The sequence below is a fragment of the Engystomops pustulosus genome, chromosome 1 (genome assembly GCF_040894005.1).
Source record: "Engystomops pustulosus chromosome 1, aEngPut4.maternal, whole genome shotgun sequence".
Taxonomy (NCBI): Eukaryota; Metazoa; Chordata; class Amphibia; order Anura; family Leptodactylidae; genus Engystomops; species Engystomops pustulosus.
Window position 1 is genome coordinate 25,732,953 of NC_092411.1, and position 14,893 is coordinate 25,747,845.

At 42.7% G+C, this 14,893-nt stretch overlaps 1 protein-coding gene across 1 annotated transcript in view; it reads right to left on the reverse strand.

Moving 5' to 3' along the window:
* Positions 1 to 12,223, reverse strand: part of ITGA2 (integrin subunit alpha 2) — a 76,003-nt gene extending 63,780 nt beyond the window's left edge. The window contains exon 1 of the mRNA XM_072136241.1: positions 12,087 to 12,223. Within this exon, the coding sequence (XP_071992342.1) occupies positions 12,087 to 12,129 (43 nt within the window). The 5' untranslated portion in view covers positions 12,130 to 12,223. The remainder of the gene's footprint in view (positions 1 to 12,086) is intronic.
* Between the last annotated feature and the right edge of the window lie 2,670 nt (positions 12,224 to 14,893).

Here is a 14,893-nt window from a genome sequence, read left to right on the forward strand (position 1 = left end):
CTGCTATACGCCAGGGCCGCGCCGTGCTGGTACATGCTCAGCTATGCAGAAGAACATCTCATCCTCTTATAGACAATAAACGGATAAAAATGTATGATATAAGAGCGATCCTCATGGCCCCTGATGTAAACACAATATAAGCCAGTCCCATGGTGCCTTGGGAAATAGAACCGGGGGAAGGGACAACAACTAATCTTAATGACGTTTTAATGACAAACGCCTTTATTACGGATGTGCCCATTAGAATACTACCCCCTAGAGACAATTATATGGATAGCATCGGTAGTGGACATTTTTTTAATGGGGTTAGGAATACCCTACGCTAAAAGGGAACCTGTCATCACATTTTCAAAAATACAGCTACCGACAAGTTCCCATAGAGCCCTATTAAGTAACTGACACCCCTTGTTTAGTTTACATCACTATAAAGCAAGTTTATCTTATATTCCCTGGAATCAGGGGGGGTGTATCCTGCTTGGCTGGCCCCTCCCAACTACTCCTCCCCATATCCCAGGCCTCTTCTAAATATTCAGCACTTCATGTCATGTGACCAGGGCGATGTAATGTAAGGTCCTGTTACATCTTCAACCTCTATGGCATGTATCACATAAAACCACAGCAGCCTCATGGAGGATGGAGAGGAGTAGAAGGGCATGTAGGCATCCTGTGATTTCATGTGATCAGATACATACATGGGGCAGATGTAACAGGAGAAAGATGAAATCACCCTGGCCACATGACTTTAAATGCCCAATGATGTAACAGAGCACTGAGACCTGTCAATCAGGAACAAGGAGGCAGGGCAATGCAAGGAACCACTGAATATACAGGGCCTCACTGGACTCACTTAGTGTCATTGGACTCACATCAGGTGAGTTACATATAAGTTTACATTAAGTTTGCCCATAAATTAAACCGATTTATTTGAACAATGCAGCCATGGAAAGGTACCATATAGTGATATGGTTAATGCTTGGTGACCATGTAAGTAAATGTGCCCCAATATGTACCTGTTATGGCTGCTACCCCTATGAAAAGAATGGGGTTAAGCTGCCATCCAAAGCATAGCCACTATATAATGTATGGTGCTTTGCTTGGTATGAAGGGAAATTTTCACAGAGTTCATCTGAGCCCTGTGGTCTCTTCACTGTATTGATCTCTGAAACCCATTTAAAGAGAACCTGTCACCTAGGACCCCCCCAGCAACCAACACACAGTAGACGTTAGATGTCTTTATACATGTTCCACTGATGCCTCTATCCATGGGATTAGAGTCAGTTTTCTTGTAAAAAAACACTTTTATTGATTCCTCTGTTCCAGTCATGGATGCGGGAGAGATGCAGTATACAGTCATGGAGGTGGGAGCGATGCAGTATACAGTCATGGAGGTGGGAGCGATGCAGTATACAGTCATGGAGGTGGGAGCGATGCAGTATACAGTCATGGAGGTGGGAGAGATGCAGTATACAGTCATGGAGGCGGGGAGCTGCAGTATACAGTCATGGAGGTGGGAGAGATGCAGTATACAGTCATGGAGGTGGGAGAGATGCAGTATACAGTCATGGAGGCGGGGAGCTGCAGTATACAGTCATGGAGGTGGGAGAGATGCAGTATACAGTCATGGAGGTGGGAGCGATGCAGTATACAGTCATGGAGGTGGGAGAGATGCAGTATACAGTCATGGAGGTGGGAGAGATTCAGTATACAGTCACGGAGGTGGGGAGCTGCAGTATACAGTCATGGAGGCGGGAGAGATGCAGTATACAGTCATGGAGGCGGGAGAGATGCAGTATACAGTCAGTACACCCCACCTTTCTGACTGATTGGTTTATGATATAGCAAAGCCTGAACACTGATCCACTCAGTCTCTCGCTCACTACTCCCCAAGGAATTCTCTTCAGCCTGGTTAGCAGTACCAGCATCAGTGAGGAGGGAGGGGTAGTTTGACAGTTTATTGCAGCTCCCGTCCTCCGTGACTGTATACTGCAGTTCGCCACCTCCATGACTGTATAGTGCAGCTCCCAGCCTCCATCACTGTATACTGCAGCTCCCGGCCTCCATCACTGTATACTGCAGCTCCCGGCCTCCATCACTGTATAGTGCAGCTCCCGGCCTCCATCACTGTATAGTGCAGCTCCCGGCCTCCATCACTGTATAGTGCAGCTCCCCACCTCCATCACTGTATACAGCAGCATCCCGCCTCCATAACTGTATACTGGATAGAGGCATCTCAAAGGTACTGTGTGTGGATTGTAGGGAGGGTACCTGGTGACAGGTTTTCTTTATGTCCCCAAAAGTCACCAAAATGATGGGAAACATTTATCAAGGCTTGTATACCAGTTTTGTAAGGTACAAGCCCTGGAATAATCTCAATGCCAGGCATTGTGATTAGTTTCCCTTTTACGCAACCTCCCCACGTGGCGTATGTTAAGGGGGCACGGCCAGGGGTGGAGTGAACCAGTGCAAGGAATTCCTGTCTCACTACAGACAGTGACCAATCAAGCCTGTAGTAGAATTGTAAATTAGCATTTTTTTCAAAACTGGGGAATTTCCATATTCATGATAAAACCCCTATATCTACCATTGTGGGATATGGTCAAGAGCCAGGGGGTGAAGTTTGGCAATGTGGATGATTTCTGGCTTATCACACAGATGTCAATTGAAGCCAACATCTACTTGGAGCTTGTGTAGTTACTGTAGCTGACTCCCAATACTGATATACTGATATCAATTTATGTGGCCTAGTGAGGCCAAGGACATATAAGAATTATGACAATGTAGGACATGCTGTTGTGTGGAATATTGAGTGAGAGCTCTGTTACATCATTGGGCACTTAAAGTCATGTGAACAGGGTCATGTCATCTAAGGTCCTGTTACATCTGGATTGTCTACCTCATGTATGTATCTGATCACATGAAATCAAGGTGTTGTTGCTACAAAAATTAGGAAAATTAATAAATGTGGTATCCCTCTACAGTCCTCCTGACTGGTTCCTAAAGAGTGGCAATAAAATCCTAGTGTCCTTACAAATTCCATGTCTTGTCCAAGTAAGTTGAAGTCTGAAATCAATTTGTCAATCGTGAACACAAGGGACAGCACATTGGCTCAATGGTTGGCACTACTACCTTCTCCTTTCAAGGATGACATCTGCATGGAATTAATTTATGTACACTGTGGTTTCCTAAATTTTCGTTAATTTTATACCACACTGAGGTTAACGGCCTATGAAATAGGGATGCAAGTTTGTGATCCCCTACCATGGGTAGAGTGATGAGAGTCTCTGTATAGTGCCATTGAGTAGTTTGGCATGATTCAAGCCATGGAAATGTTTAGTAGGAAGACGAGCAATGAGCCATATAATGAAAGCATTAACTCTTTACTGATCAGGTATAATATAGCTTATGCTTGGTTCTCAATTATGACCCTTTTTATTAAGATTGACTACCCGGATACTTGGAAATTTAGGATTGAAGGACCATTGCTAGAACTGCAGATTTGGTTTTGGGTTCTCAATAACAACAAATCATAACACTTCCTAGTGTCCCAATTTTTGGTTAACAGGATGCAGAACCACCTAGAGGTACATCATCCATAACAAACTATCTCGGTTTTCCATCAACATGCAGATTCTTGTCCTGAATTCTTAGAACGTCTTCCCGAACTTATCTCATGAGTCATTTCTTTTATTAAAGGTACCAGACAACCTGGAGATCATCAGTGTTTGTGGGTGGACACTGTAATGGTTAATAGAAGCCTAAATATAAGAGGTAGGTAGTCCCCTCCGCTCCTAAGATTCCATAATAATATGGACATTCTTGGCTGGGACATAGGGGCAGATTTACTTACCCGGTCCTGTCGAGGTCCCGTGGTGCGTTGTCCAACGAGGATTCGGGGCAAGCGCTATTCACTAACATCGTGCGTCCGAGTTCCTGCATGTGTCGCTGCTGCGGCGAGGTCCGCCGGAGTTCACCTGCTTCCTCCTGGTGCATGTGAGTGCGTTTCTTGCGACACAAATCTGCGGTTTGTCCGAATCCGTCGGGTTGTCCGACAGCCACGCCCCTGATTTCTGTTGCCTGCAAGCCGGCCCAGATGCGCCACAATCCGATCGCATGCACCAAAATCCTGGGGCAATTCGGCGAAAAAACAGAAATATTCGGGAAACCCGACAGCGTTCTGACCCTTAGTAAATGAGCCCCATAGAGTTTGGATAGGAGAGCAGCAACTTCAACATCCATCATCAATTCTTGGACAATACAGGGACATGATCCTTTCGTGACAATCTTCTTGGACAGAGGTCATGTACATGTTCTGGGCATGAAATAGCATCATCTACTCTATGGTCTCCCTTGTTCTATGTGGAAGGACTGAAGAATAACAGACAGTCCCATAAACTGATTTTCCCACAGAGGAATTCCATAAATGACTTCAGCTTTTTTGGTCCTACAAACATGAATGAATGTTTCACATTTGGTAGAACAAATCAATCAAAATAAGAATAGAAAGGATATTAATAGTGAGACTTCTGCTACCAGGACCCATTCCTCCAAGAGAAAGAGCTTATGGATTGTAGTCAGTGGGGGATGGGCAGTATTAGAGGTCCTTGGTCCTAAAGACATGTAATTGACTCATATAATTTAGAACACTGGTGGACTCTTGTGTGACCCGCCAGAAACCAGTGCATGTGAGTGCTTGATCTTGCGGCACATTTCGTTTTTTAAATTCCGTGGGTTTTCCGAAACCGTCGGGTTGTCCGAAGTCCACGCCCCCCCGATTTCTGTCGCGTGAAAGCCAAAATCCGATCGTGTGTGCCAAAATCCTGGCGGAATTCAGCACAAAGCGGAAAAAATTGGGAAACCCGACGAAAGTGCGGCCGCGGAGCCCTTAGTAAATGAGCCCCACTGTATGAGCATTGTCCATTTAAAGAGAACCTACCAAAATGTGTATAGCGCTACTTTTTTGATCATCTAACCAATACTCATCAGGCGGAATCCATCACATTGTGTAGACAGAACATATAACAGCAAACAAACCCCTAATGACATCATCACCAGGTCATGGGGTCAAAGTATAAATCACCCCAACACACAAATGTATAAATCATCCATACAAGTTCTTATAAACATAAGACACAAAACATAACAATTTCTGATGTGTCCATATTATATGGACCATATTGCAGCTGCTATTCCCTACTAGACCAAGGTAACTTCTATACCAGGGGTAGGGAACCTATGGCTCGGGAGCCAGATATGGCTCTTTAGTTTGCTGCATCTGGCTCTTAGACAGCTGTGGCTACCTATCTTCTTGGGGGCATGTGCTGTGGCTACCTATATACTGGGGGACATGTGCTATGGCTACCTATCTGGTAGCCGCCAGTCTTTATAGGAACCTGGAAAGTGAGCAGCGGCGCACTGGCCCCATAAATCCGCAAATGCCGGCACGCACGCTGGCCAGCCGGTACGGGAGCCGGAGAGTGGTGGGTTGAATAAGGTCGGAAAGGGGCACCGCCACAGAGAGTGACACGGGTGTGCCTGCGATTCGAGACCTAGATCGCAGGGGCACCCATGACACTGGGACTACCTATCTACTGGGGGGGAGGGGGATTTGCATATGCTACGGCTCTTACGGAATAACATTTTAAAATATGTGGCATTCATGGCTCTCTCAGCCAAAAAGGTTCCTGACCCCTGTTCTATACAATAGATAGTGGGGTGTGCATCACTCCTTATCTTACATGGCTCAGGATGGAAAAACTTTTACCAATATTTTACCTAAAGAAAGACTACTGAGGTGTGTATTATGATGTTCTGCAGCAGCTGAGGTAAGTATTATGAGGTTCTGCAGCAGCTGGATGTACATTATGAGGCTCTGAAGCAGATGAGGCGTGTACTATGATGTTATGCAGCAGCTGAGGTGGGTATCATGAAGTTCTGCAACATATAAGGTAGGTATTAGAAGGTTCTGAAGCAACTGAGGTGTGTAATGTGATGTTTTTTGCAGCAACTGTTGTGTGTTTTATGTTTTTATTCAGCAGATGAGGAGCGTATTACGATGTTCTGCAGCAGCTGAGATGTGTAACATGATGCTTTGCAGGAACTGAGGTGTGCATTATGATGTTCTGGAGCAGCTTAGGTGTGTACTATGAGGTTTAACAGCAGCTGAGGTGCGTATTATGATGTTCTGAAGAAGCTGAGGTGTGTACTATGAGGTTTTGCAGCATCTGAGATACGTATTGTGATGTGTTTACCATGATGTTGTACAGCAGTAGAGGTGTGTATTGTTAGGTTCTGCAGCAGTAGAGGTGTGTATTGTGATGTTCTGAAGAAGCTGAGATATGGATTGCGCTGTGTGTACACAGCAGCTGAGGTGTATTAGGATGTTTAGCAGAACCAGGGGTGTGTATAGTGAGGTTCTGCAGCAGCAGAGGTGTGTATTGTGATGTTCTAAAGAAGCTGATGTATGTATTATGAGGTTTCACAGCAGCTGAGGTGTATTAGGATGTTTAGCAGAAGCAGGGGTGTGTATAGTGAGGTTCTACAGCAGCAGAGGTGTGTATTGTGATGTTCTAAAGAAGCTGATGTATGTATTATGAGGTTTCACAGCAGCTGAGGTGTGTAATATGATGTTCTTCAGCCCCTGAGTTATGTATTATTATGATATTCAGCAGCAGAGGTGTGTATTGTGATGTGTGTATTAACCTAAAGTCAATTTCTGCTGTACTTAGTCCAATCTTCCATTGATGTATTACATAGTTTATATGGTTGAAAAAAGACACTTGTCCATCAAGTTCAACCAAGGAAGAGAAAGGAATAGATGATGAAGGGATTTAGGGGAAACAATTCTATGTAACATAACCATCAATGTTATTTAGATGTAAAAAGGCATCTAGACCCTTCTTGAAGATCTCTGCTGTCCCTGCTGTGACCAGCGCCTGAGGCAGGCTATTCCACAGGTTTACAGTTCTCATGTATACATATACATATGCGATTCAACCTTGTTTTCTCCACACGGAGACAATGCCCCTTTGTCTTTTGATGATTTAACCTGGATCAACTTTCCACAGTACTTTTTGTATGGACCATTCATATATTTATATAAATGAATCATGTCATATTGTAAGGGGAAGGCATATTCTCCAGACTACCATAGATGCTGCTGGCAGTGCTTATCCCATTCTGGAGGGGTCCTTCCTCTGCCAGCGCATTGGTGCCTGTATGATGTGACTCATGAGATGCCAATGTGTTTCCATGGCAGCGAGGCCTGATTGTGCGCTGCCATTTTGTACTCCTCTTAGTCTCTGTTACGAGTATTAAAACTTTTTTGTACATGATTTTTATTTTAGAAAATTAATTAAACATAAAAAATGATATTTTGACAATGCTATTACCCTCCAGTCCTGTGATATAAGGGATATATGCCATTTAAGGGATGTGAATGTACATAGATGCGGGGGCCCCTCGCTATGATGAGGGGGGAGGGGGCCGCCAGCTGTGTTGATTTTAGCTGCTTTCAAATGGGAAACTGCAATCAAATGGGTTTTCTAGGGGGACAATAAAAGAACATTGTCTGTAGCCATGACATGTGCACAGCTGTCACATCCTGCTGCACCCCAGCACCCACATACATGCAGAATGTAAAAGGACACATCCCCTAAAATCTAATACTGCCAAGTACATATACAGAAATACAGTAACCCAGTCCTCTACCGGCTACACAGGAAACTTTAAAATTTTCCATGTCATTGGTGACACAGCAGCCAATATGGCCGCCATTCCAGCTTTTAAAGGGATTTTCCGTACCTTCTCAGAGACAATGGTAATTTTTCATTCAAATTTGTTTGGCTGCAATATGCACAGGATCAGAGTGTGAATTATACCGCTATATGGATGTCACTTCTCATCACTTCCTATAGAAGTCTTGCACATATCACATTTCGGGTAAATCCTTCCTGCGGTATGCCATCCCTGATTAATACAGAATGTAGTGTTTAATTAAGAGGTTCATCAGCAGCTTCAGGGTTTTATAGTATAATAGCATTCTGTGCCCTAGATGCTGCACAACATCTTAATTCAAGCAAACTGCTGCATGGTCTCCTAAAACACAATGGGGGACATTTATCAGGACTTTTTACTGGCGTACAAGTCCTGAGATGTGGGCATGGTGGGGTGTGGAGGTGGTAGCGTGAAGAGCTACACAGCCGGGTGTAGGGTCAACGTGGGGTGTACCTGCCCCGCATCTGCCCACTAACTTTAGCCTACAAACATTCAGGCCTGATGGTTTTCAAGCATTAGCACAATTCCACACACGGCAGGTGTACAAGACAGAATCGCTAGCAAAATGAATAGCAATGACCCAGTCCAGACCCAACCTGATATATGGCGTGACCTAAAAGGAGCTGTCCCAACTTAGAAATGAATCCCAAATTCACAAGATAGGGGACAACTTCCCAATTACTGAGGATCCGACAGCAGGAACTTGCACCGATCTTGAGAACAGAACCCCCCAGCAATCAGAAGAACGGGAACTTCATTCTCACTAATGGGTGGCACCCTGCTGCTCCATTCAGTTCTACAGGAGAACCCAAAGACTGCCAAGCACAGTGCTCAGTTATCTCTGACTGATCCCAAATAACTCAATAGAGTGCAGGACATATGCTCATCCTGCTGCTCCACCCATTAGTGAAGACGGGTTCTCCTAATTGCTGGGGGGTATCAATTCTTGTTATCTGTGGAGGTCCCAGCTTCACCGATTAGGAAGTTATGCCATTTCCTGTGGTTTAGAGATAATTAGCTAAGTTGGACAATACTTTTAAGAAAGTGGAGTGCAAATGGATCTCCACACTTGAAACAGTATTGTAAAGAAGTGCAGACCTCCGCTACTGTACATGTCCAACAGGTCATGAAATCTTGTATCTTCTACATAGTAATGAGGAATGAGTTGGAGAGCTTACAGGTCGGACCTTGACATGTCTGGTTTTCACTTCAGAAGAGATGTCCCCTGCAGCAAGCAGGAGGAGAAAGAGAAGAGACAAAAGATGCTACAGAGATTTATAAGAAGTTATTCCTTGCTTAACACAAGACTGTGATAAGTTAGTATAGTTACATAAAGTATAGAGAGTGTGAGTGGTGTACAGAGGTGAGTAAAGAAGTGAGGCATTGATGTGAATAGTTGGTACTGGTGGAATAGATGGACAGTAGGAAAGTAAATTGACTATTGCAAATAGAGAGAAAAGATTTGTAGACAAACATAATTGTTAGTTTTTCTCTGCCCTCTTACCTGTCTCCTGCCCTGTCTAACTGCAATGTATAACTGCAGCAGCATACTTGTCAGAATATCATACTGCAATGTATAACTGTAGCATACTTGTCAGAATATCATACTTAGCAGAATATCATACTGCAATGTATAAATGCAGCAGCATACTTGTCAGAATATCATACTGCAATGTATAACTGCAGCAGCATACTTGTCAGAATATCATACTGCAATGTATAACTGTAGCATACTTGTCAGAATATCATACTTAGCAGAATATCATACTGCAATGTATAACTGCAGCAGCATACTTGTCAGAATATCATACTGCAATGTATAACTACAGCAGCATACTTGTCAGAATATCATACTGCAATGTATAACTGTAGCATACTTGTCAGAATATCATACTTAGCAGAATATCATACTGCAATGTATAAATGCAGCAGCATACTTGTCAGAATATCATACTGCAATGTATAACTGTAGCATACTTGTCAGAATATCATACTGCAATGTATAACTGTAGCATACTTGTCAGAATATCATACTTATCAGAATATCATACTGCAATGTATAACTGCAGCAGCATACTTGTCAGAATATCATACTGCAATGTATAACTGCAGCAGTATACTTGTCAGAATATTGTCCTGCAATGTATAACTGCATCATACTACAGAATACTCAGAATATTATACTTAGCAGAATATTATCCTATGCAAACAATCTAAGAATGCATACATCAAAGAATGCAAGCGTTCTATACAACCACTAGACACACAGGGGCACATTTACTCTGACTCTGATTTGGGTTCTGCCGGGATTCACTAAGGTCGTGCGCCCGATGTCAATTCGATGCCGCTGCTGCGCTGAAGTCCGCTGGAATTCACCTCCTTCGTTCCAGTTTATGTGAGTGCTATTTTTGCGACACAAATTCTTTTTTAAATTCTGCGGGTTATCCGAATCCGTTGGATTTTCCGACGGCCACGCCCCCCGATTTCTGTTGCGCCGATGCGCCACAATCTGATCGCGTGCGCCAAAATCTCGGGGGAATTCGACGCAAATCGGAAAAATCCGGGAAACGCGGCGGAAAACGCAATTCGGACCCTTAGTAAATGTGCCTTATTATGTCTTTTCAGGAGACTTCATCCAGCTTCCCCATTTACTGGCCACTAGGTGGCGCTGCTCCTCAAACATCCTTGATACTTGTTTTATTGTTACTCGGGAAGATAAGGAGCAGATATAACTTTCCCTCATCATTAGTTCAGCTCCTTTGATGTGACTTGCAGTTTAACTAAATGGTGCCAGATGGTTTAAGAATGAAGACAAGGGCCAGGACCAAAGGTCATTCAGATAGGGGTCTGTAAGGACAAGGGGTTTCTGGAGACTCAAGATCAAAGACCCTGCTGACCCCCATAAATCAAGCCTACAAGACACTGACCTCATTCAGATGGGATGGAGACTTACATGATATTGATGATGAGGAAGATACTATAAACCAGTGATGGCGAACCTTTTAGCGGCAGAGTGCCCAAAATGCAACCCAAAACCCCCTTATTTATCGCGAGGTGCCAACCAAAAATTAAAGCAGTAACTTATTGCTCCCTGTTCAACAACTTTCAATCATATTGGCCTCCTGAGGACAGCAACACAGTAGAAAAAGATGAAAATTTTCATCATTTTAGCTTCTTTCCAGTTTCCCTCTGTACACAGAAAATCGTGTGGCCAGCAGGAGGTCCTCCAAAGATAATTTGTCCCCGTCTACTCATTCTCCCTCTTCCTACAGTCCCTAATAACGAAGTAAGTATCAAAATATGACTGAAAGCCGCATCTTTTAAGTTGCTTGGAACTGCAGGAAGATTCTTTGTGTCCCGTCTGATGTGCTGGGGCGATGGGCCAGGTGCCCACAAAAAGGGCACTGAGTGGCACCCGTGCCATAGGTTCGCCACCACTGCTATAAACTTATACTTCACTACATTCCATCAGCCATAAAATGGCAACAATGTTGAGCTGAGTTCAGTGCTGCCTTAGTAATGTTATTGCTGCTGCCCCTTTCATTCAAAAGACAAATTCAGCTCACATGTACATGTGCATACAGATACAAGCTACTACATCATCACAATCCATCATGTACATTGCTGGTGATATCCTATACGAGGCCGCTCATACTCAGGTTACAACATGTAAGGGATAAAAGAAAAGATACGAACTGCTCTGTTATTCCTGACACAGCAAAGCTGAATTTGTCATGCAGAATAATTGTTTGCTTTTGTAATTTGAGATAGGACTGCAGTTCTGCTTTACACTATTTTGTAGTGGACATATCAGAATATCATATGTAGCAGAGCTGAGCTTGTCCATGCAGTTGACAGCAGTGTCATAAGGTATATCTCAGTACAATATGAAACTGTTACATGACACATTCACCTCTGCTACATCTGGAAGGTAGAACTGAGTAATGCAATGAATTATTTCTCCAATATAAAACTGAGATCTAGCAGAGCTGAATGTGTAACTCTCTTTAGTAAAATTAGAAGAAACGTAATGTTGTACTGAATGACAGCCTTGGTCACCAGTACTGGCTCTGTAGTCACTATTCTAGTGTGAACGGAGCCGAATGCTTACAATAACGCAGGAGTATTAGCTACCTGCAGTCCTATGTAAATCCAAAGATACAATTAAAGCCCATAGCATGAGAGTAGATAAGGCGCAGGACCAGCAAGTCCAGGTTGTAACAAGTACAAGTATGAAACAAGTGACAAACTCACACCTGCTACACTGCAAACTTGCACACAAAAAAGTTTTGACATAAAGTGAATCACATTACCTTGGACGAGCAGCAGAAAAGGAATGTAATTCCTTCTCTCCATCTTGTAGCAAAAGTGAAGCCACAGAATCAGAAGCAGTCCCAGACACCTCTAGCAGACAGCGAGGAGCTGAGCTCTGCCTCCCTGCAGGTCTTATAGGCACAGGCAGCAGGGAATGGCTGGGGAGGAGCTGCAGAATTTCACAATGGAGTCAGATCTCCAGCTCCTGCTGTCAGCCTGGCACATGAGTCAGTGAGTGCCCACTCAGGGCTGATAAGTGCCACCTCCATGAATTGCTGCAGGGATGGCCATAGGGATGAATGATATGTCTGTTCACACTTTAAAACACATATACACACAGCATCATTCACACAAATATGTCCACAGACACACATACATACACACATACATACACAGATACACACATACAAACACAGATACATACATACACACATACATACACAGATACACACATACAAACACAGATACATACATACACACATACAAACCACAGATACATACATACACACATACAAACACAGATACATACATACACACATACATACACAGATAGATACATACACTTATAGATACATATATATATATATACACACATGTACACAGCCTCGCACACATGTACACAAACACACCTACATACACACACACATATATATATATATATATATATATATATATATATATATATACAGATACACATATATACACAGATTCATACATACATGCATATACTCACACACACATATGTACACAGACACACATACATACACACATACATATGCAGATAGATGCACATATACACACATGTACACACACGTATGTATTCATGCACACAGCCTCATATACACAAACATGCATACATACACACACACATATATTTATACACATACATACATATACATATACACAGACACACACACATATATATATATATATATATATATATATATATATATATACAGACTCACATACAAACAGATACATACATACATGCATATACTCACACACATATGTACACAGATAGATACAAACATATACACAGACACTCATATACACACATGTACCCACCCACACATGAGTATGTATTTATACACACAGCCTCACACACATATGTACACATATTCACACACATATATGTACACATGTACCCACACACGTATGTATTCATACACACAGCCTCACACACATATGTACACACACTCATACACACACATATATATACACACACATGTACTTATTCATACACACCCTCATACACACATACATACAGAGATACACACAGTGCACACACTCATACACATATATACATACGCACACATAGTCAGCAGCACATATCAGATCACATCTAGTCCTTTCTGCCCTTGGCTTTGCCTTCCTGGTCACAGAAGACAATGATAAGTTCAGGTCCAGCTCTCGCTTTTGTCTGAATCTCCCCGATATCCTGGCATTTATCATTTCCTTCCTCACACTTACGGTATATAAATATTATACTATAACAACATGTTACAATGTATCAGCTGTAAACACTACAGACCGGCCAAAGCTAACACAGCCCCGTATAGCCGGGATCCACATACTGTACTACTTCTGTAGGAATAGGAGTCTCCCTGTATGGAAAGGGCTCATTGTATATAGGGTTGTAGGGAGCCATAGGATATAGGAACAGCAGGTAATGGTTTGTTTGGGACTGGGGGCTTATTCGATGGAAGTATATTTAAGAAAGTGTAATAGTCTATAGGTAAGGAGGCACAGAATAGGTCAAAGTTTATAAAAGGTCAGCGTGAAGGTCATTGTGTGTCATTGTATATAAAGGAGCAGATATAACTTGTCAGATGACAGATAATACAAAGGTAGAAAATACAGGGAGTCATAGTACACGGTATAATGCCCCTGCATATCGGGGGCTCAATGAGGTAATATAAGAAGCCCACATTTCAGCAGCAAATCAGTAAATTTATGAATTTCAATATTTTTACTCAGCAACACTGTGGTTGTGTTATAGTCCTGCCACTTTGTAAACACTGACTGAATATCATAGTGATGGAGTGACCTGGTGATAATCGAGTGTCACATGGGTTTTTAAAGGGGGGGTGTTAAAGAGGACCAGTCAGGGTGATTTGTAAGACTAAACCACCCACAGGTCCTTATGGACCGCTCCTTTAGTGTTCCGAATCGGGCGCAATCAAAGTAATAACCCTCTATACAGGCAGTCCCCGGGTTACATACAAGATAGGGTCTGTAGGTTTGTTCTTAAGTTGAATTTGTATGTAAGTCGGAACTGTATGTTTTATCATTGTAATCCCAGTGAGAACTTTTTTGGCCTCTTTGACAATTGGATTTTAAAAATGTTGGGTTGTCATAAGAATCAATATTAACACTAAAGCTTCATTGCAGATACATTAGATAACTGTTATAGCTGTATATTGTGGCCTAGGACTAAAGTTCCATAAATTACCAATATTCAGAGGTCCGTTTGTAACTAGGGGTCATATGTAAGTCGAGTGTTCTTAAGTAGGGGACCGCCTGTACTTCCCTCGTTACAGGCTGCACAGTCACACAGTGAAGATGCTGCCCTCCGCTGTTACTGCATCACTGGGAGTTACTATGCGCCTCATCGGACCCACCTCTAGGTAAGTATAAAGGTTTTTTTTTTTTTTATACAGGACACATTGGGACTTCCTAAAGGGCTATGTGCATAACTAAACCACTTATTCGTATAGATATGGCCCTGGCCAATTATATTTAGAAAAATACTAAATACATATCCTAAAAAAATTATATATTTGGGATAGATACATAGATAGAACAT